General features: G+C 41.8%; 1 protein-coding gene across 1 annotated transcript; it reads left to right on the top strand.

Annotated features, from left to right (window-relative positions):
• Positions 1-4,400: 4,400 nt before the first annotated feature.
• On the top strand, positions 4,401-4,980 carry LOC102867705 (ubiquitin-conjugating enzyme E2 N-like; the record flags this gene model as incomplete). Its single annotated transcript, XM_006888564.1, has 2 exons — positions 4,401-4,686; positions 4,844-4,980. Coding segments are annotated over exons 1-2 (423 nt in total), but the record flags the coding sequence as incomplete, so codon positions are not given.
• Between the last annotated feature and the right edge of the window lie 4 nt (positions 4,981-4,984).

The following is a 4,984-nucleotide window of genomic DNA, read 5'->3' as shown; positions in this document are numbered from 1 at the left end:
ATGCAGACCTGACTATGCTCACCAGGCTGTGCTAAGAAATCTGGAGGACAACTACATGGCCAACTGACAGGAAGACATCCATTTTTATTCTTATTCCAAAAAAAGGTGATCTGACAGAGTGTGGAAATTATCACTAATGTCATTAATATAAATGCAAGCAAAATTCTGCTGAAGATTATAAAAAAGTGACTGGAACAAGTACATCAATAGAACTACCAGAAATACAAGCTGGGTTTAGAAGAGGCCATGGTACTAGGGATATTACTGCTAATGTCAGACATCTTATCTCAGAGTAGAAAGTTCCAGAAGAATGTCTGTCTGTGCACAGGCATTTGACTGTGTGGATCACAACAAATTGTGGCTAACCTTGAGAATAATGGGAATCCCCGAACACATGATTGTACTCATGTGAAACCTATACTTGGACCAGGAGGCAATCGTCAGAACAGAGCAAGGAAACATTGCATGGTTCAAAATAAGAAAAGGAATGTGACAGGGATGTGTTCTGTCTCCATTCTCTCATTTGACACATCAGTGTCACAGTGTTTAGCATTACAGCAACCATGAGGTACCTCTGTACAGCAAGTGGACAGACCACTGCTATACCACTTAGAAAAATGTTTGACCAAAACCAATTAAAACCAGGCCTGAGGGCCGCAGAGTAAAATCATCCACCTTTGGCTTGGTAGCTTAACTTTCCATCCATTAGGCCAATGGAGCACAACAACAACACTCTTCACACAGCAGTTAGGAATTGAAAAGACAAATTGCAATAGAAATATCTACTGTCAGGGACCTCTACAGAGTGCTGAAGAACAATGATGTCAGTCTAGAGACTAAGGTGTGCCTGATCTAGGCCATGGTCTTCACAATTACTTGTTATGCATCAGAGAACTGGGCAATGGCCAAAGATGACAGAAGAAGAATTGATACCTTTGAGTTGTGGTACTGGAGAAGAGTATTGAACATACCAAGAACTGCCAGGAGAACAGGTCAGTCCTGTAGACCTTGAAACCAACCTGCTCTTTGGATGCAAAGATTTTGCGACTCTGTCCCACATACGTTAGGCATGCAACCAGGAGGGGGGCCAGTCTTTGGAGAAGGATATCATGCTTGAAAGAGTTGAGGAAAAGTGCAGGAGACGAAGATTCTGGATGAGAAGATGGATTGATGAAATAACTGGGATAATGACGGAAGGTGTGTCAGAGACAGTGAGACTGGCTAGGGTAGGGCAGGGTTCAGAGCTATTGTGCATAGGGTTGTTATGAGTCTTAGTTGACTTACATGCACATAACAATAACAACAACAGTCAACCAGTTATTTTATATTCTCTTTCCTTCTCCCAACTTATTTATTTATTTGGTTGTACTTGCATTTTTCTTACTTCCCATCCCTGTTAACGATCCAAAAATAATTTATCTGTGTGTGAACTTTTCCTTAATTTTTATAATAGTGATCCTAAACCATAATTTTATTTCATAGCATCACAATAACTTTTCTTTGTAATTATTAGATGTCTGAATTTTAAACAGATTCTTGAACTGGTGGCCCATAGCCATCAGCTCGTTCAGCTTTAGCGCCTCTTTCATCTCCAGGAGCTTTTCCAGAGCTCCCACCTTCACCAGGAAGCTCCATGAGTTTGCCCTGTTCAAACTTGGGCTTCTTGAGCATTTTTACTTTCCTAACAAACACATCATGGAGAGGATAAATAGACTGGCAAGATGTCTTTCCCAATGCTGTCTGGAATCAATTTATTGACCACCTTTTCAAGTCATTTGTCTGCACCTCTCGGGCCATGATTTCCATCATTTTCTTCCGGATTGGGTGGACCTGTTGGTGCTGAGCATAATTTATTGTTGCTTTTTTTGTTTTGTAAAACCAACACAAAACAGACAAAGTAAATAACCATTGGTAGTTTTGACATCAACATGTGCTTCAGTCATGGTCTGCCATTTTTTACTATGGAGCACATTTTTGTCCCGTGTGAGATCCATGCCATGGAAGTGGGTGAGGCAGTTTTTGTCTTGAACATCCTCAGTAATAAGCTTGAATTTTCTAAACACAACTTCATCACTTTGCAAATCAGCAAGGCTCACTTCAAAAACACGACCTTTGAGTCCACCAGATGCAATTTTGGTTCCTTGAGCCCTTGTGACTAGTGTCTTCAAAGTATTTCTTATAATGAACATTGCTGGCCCCTTTACATCATACCAACCTTTCTTAGAAAATGGATCAACCACTTTCTTCTTGGCTCCTTTTTTGCCACTTTTTGTAAGGCGCTTATTCTTGCTGACCACCATGGTGGTGCTGAGAGAGCTCAAAAGCAATAGTTTTTCTTTTTATGACTGATTTATGTACTAGGTTCATACATGTTGTACTGTATTTCACAGATTCCTGATCATTTTTTAGTGATGGATCATAATCCACTGTGTAAATATTCCATAGTTTTGTTGATGAATACTTGGGCTGTTTTCATTTCTTTGCTACTGTAAAGAAAGCTGCAGTACACATGAGGATGAGTATGTCAGTTTGTATTCTGGCCCAAATTTCTTGTGAATATATGCCTAGTATGAAGTACCAAGCCATGATATTTTCACTTGCTTCTTAGGCATTTCAAAATTGGACAATGAATAGGGATGACAGAAGAATCAATGCCTTTGAAATGTGGTGTTGGCAAAGAGTATCGATTATACCATGGGCTAACAAAACCAAATAAATCCATCTTGAAGGAAATGCAACCAGAGTGCTCTTTGGAGGCAAGGAAACATCTCAGTTAGTTCAGGCATATTCTCAGGAGAAAACAGTCTTTGCAGGGACACATCATACTGGGGAAGATGGATAGTCAGAGAAAGACCCTTAACAAGTTGTATTGCCACGGTGACTGTCACATGCCTTGAGCATGACTAAGGTGGTGAAGACGGTCCAGGAGAGGATAAGGTTCAGATTTATTATTCACAGGGTCACTGTGAGTCACAGTCTACTCAATGACACCCAACAACAATAACAACATATGTATAGCAGCATGAAAACACAACTTAAGGAAGCACTAAATGTTATTCCAGGTAACTGTACCGTTTTATATTCCCACTAGCTGTGTGAGTTCCAGTCATTCCAGACCCTCACCAGCATTTGTTACTTGCTGTCTTACTGAGCTTTGCTATTGTTGCCAGGGTGAGATGCTGCCTCCTGGATTTAATTTTAGATTACTGTATTTGATGATGATGATGATGACAAAGATTCTCACCACTGGTCCAGTTGGCAGCATCATGACAAATGGTGAAGAGATTGTTTACAGCTTCAGTTTACTTAGCTCCACAATCAACAGCTTTGGTACCAGCAGCCAGGAAATCAAAAGATGAATTGCATTGGAAAATCTGCTGTCAGGGACCTTTCTAGAGTATGGAAGAGCAACAGTGTCATTCTGGAGACTCAGGTGCACCTGATCCAGGCCATGAACTTTGCAATTACTTGCTATGCATCAGAAAGCTGGACAATGACTAGGTAAGAGAAAAGGAGAATCGATGGCTTTGAGCTGTGATGCTGGAGAAGAATATTGAATATACCATGGGCTGGAAAGGATTCTGAAGCTTCTTCTGACATACTTTGGACATGTTGCAAGGAGGGACTAGTCCTTGGAGAGGGATGTCATGCTTGGGAGGGTAGAGGAACAGCACAGGAGAGGAAGACCCTGGATGAGATGGATTGATTCAATGATTAGGGTAATGGGGGTAGGTATGTCAGAGACAGTAAGATTGGCACAGGAGAGAGCAGGGTTCAGGGCTGTTGTACATAGGGTTGCTATGAGTCACAGGCAACTCAACGGCACATAACAAGAACAACAACAGCTAGGAGAGCAAACAGGTTTGTCCTGGAGAGGGTGAAACCAATCTGCTCCTTGGAGGAAAGGATTCTGAAGCTCTGACATACTTAGAGCATGTTGCAAAGAAGGACCAGTCCTTGGAGAGGGACATCATACTTGGGAGAGTGGAGGGACAGCACAAGAGAGGAAGACCCTTGATGAGATGGATTAAGTCAGTGACTGAAGTAATGGGGTAGGTGTATCAGAGACTATAAAGTTGGCTCAGGATAGAGCAGGGTTCAGAACTGCTGTACATATGTCCATCATGAGTCAGAAGTGACTCAACGGCACATAACAACAACAACATTTGATAATGGACTGGATGTAGGTTGTGAGAAAAATAAAGGAGTAAGATTACTAAAACCAGACTGATAAACAATATCATGATAAATGAAGAAAAGCTTGAAGCTGTCGGATATTTAATTTTAATGGGATCCAAATCAATAAAGATGGAAGCAGCAGTTAAGAAAATCAAATGGACTCGTGCGTGAGGCGAGCAGAGCCAAGACGAGACTAGAGGCCGAACTCGGGATCTGACAAGATGGCCGGGCTGCCCCGCAGGATTATCAAGGAAACCCAGCGTTTGCTGGCAGAACCTGTTCCCCGGATTAAAGCAGAACCAGATGAGAGCAACGCTCGTTATTTTCATGTGGTCATTGCTGGCCCCCAGGATTCCCCCTTTGAGGGAGGGACTTTTAAACTTGAACTATTCCTTCCAGAAGAATACCCAATGGCAGCTCCTAAAGTACGTTTCATGACCAAAATTTATCACCCTAATGTAGACAAGTTGGGAAGAATATGTTTAGATATTTTGAAAGATAAGTGCTGTCTTTGTCATTATGCTACTAAGATTTCTTTTAAGTGCTCCATATTTAGCATGTAAACACTATAATCTTGCTTTATATAAAGGCCATAAAGGTCTGTGGGAGGGCTGTACAGCAGTTCAGGGGCAGATTTTTCATAGTGGGCCTGTTACCTTCATAGATAAGTGGTCCCCAGCACTGCAGATCCGCACAGTTCTGCTTTCGATCCAGGCTTTGTTAAGTGCTCCCAATCCAGATGATCCACTAGCAAACGATGTAGCGGAGCAGTGGAAGACCAACGAAGCCCAAGCCATAGAAACAG

The sequence above is a fragment of the Elephantulus edwardii genome, unplaced genomic scaffold, assembly GCF_000299155.1.
Source record: "Elephantulus edwardii isolate Elephantulus edwardi_28Jun2011 unplaced genomic scaffold, EleEdw1.0 scaffold00068, whole genome shotgun sequence".
Classification (NCBI taxonomy): Eukaryota; Metazoa; Chordata; class Mammalia; order Macroscelidea; family Macroscelididae; genus Elephantulus; species Elephantulus edwardii.
The sequence above is the reverse complement of the archived record's forward strand: the minus strand, read 5'-3'. Positions and strand labels throughout refer to the sequence as shown.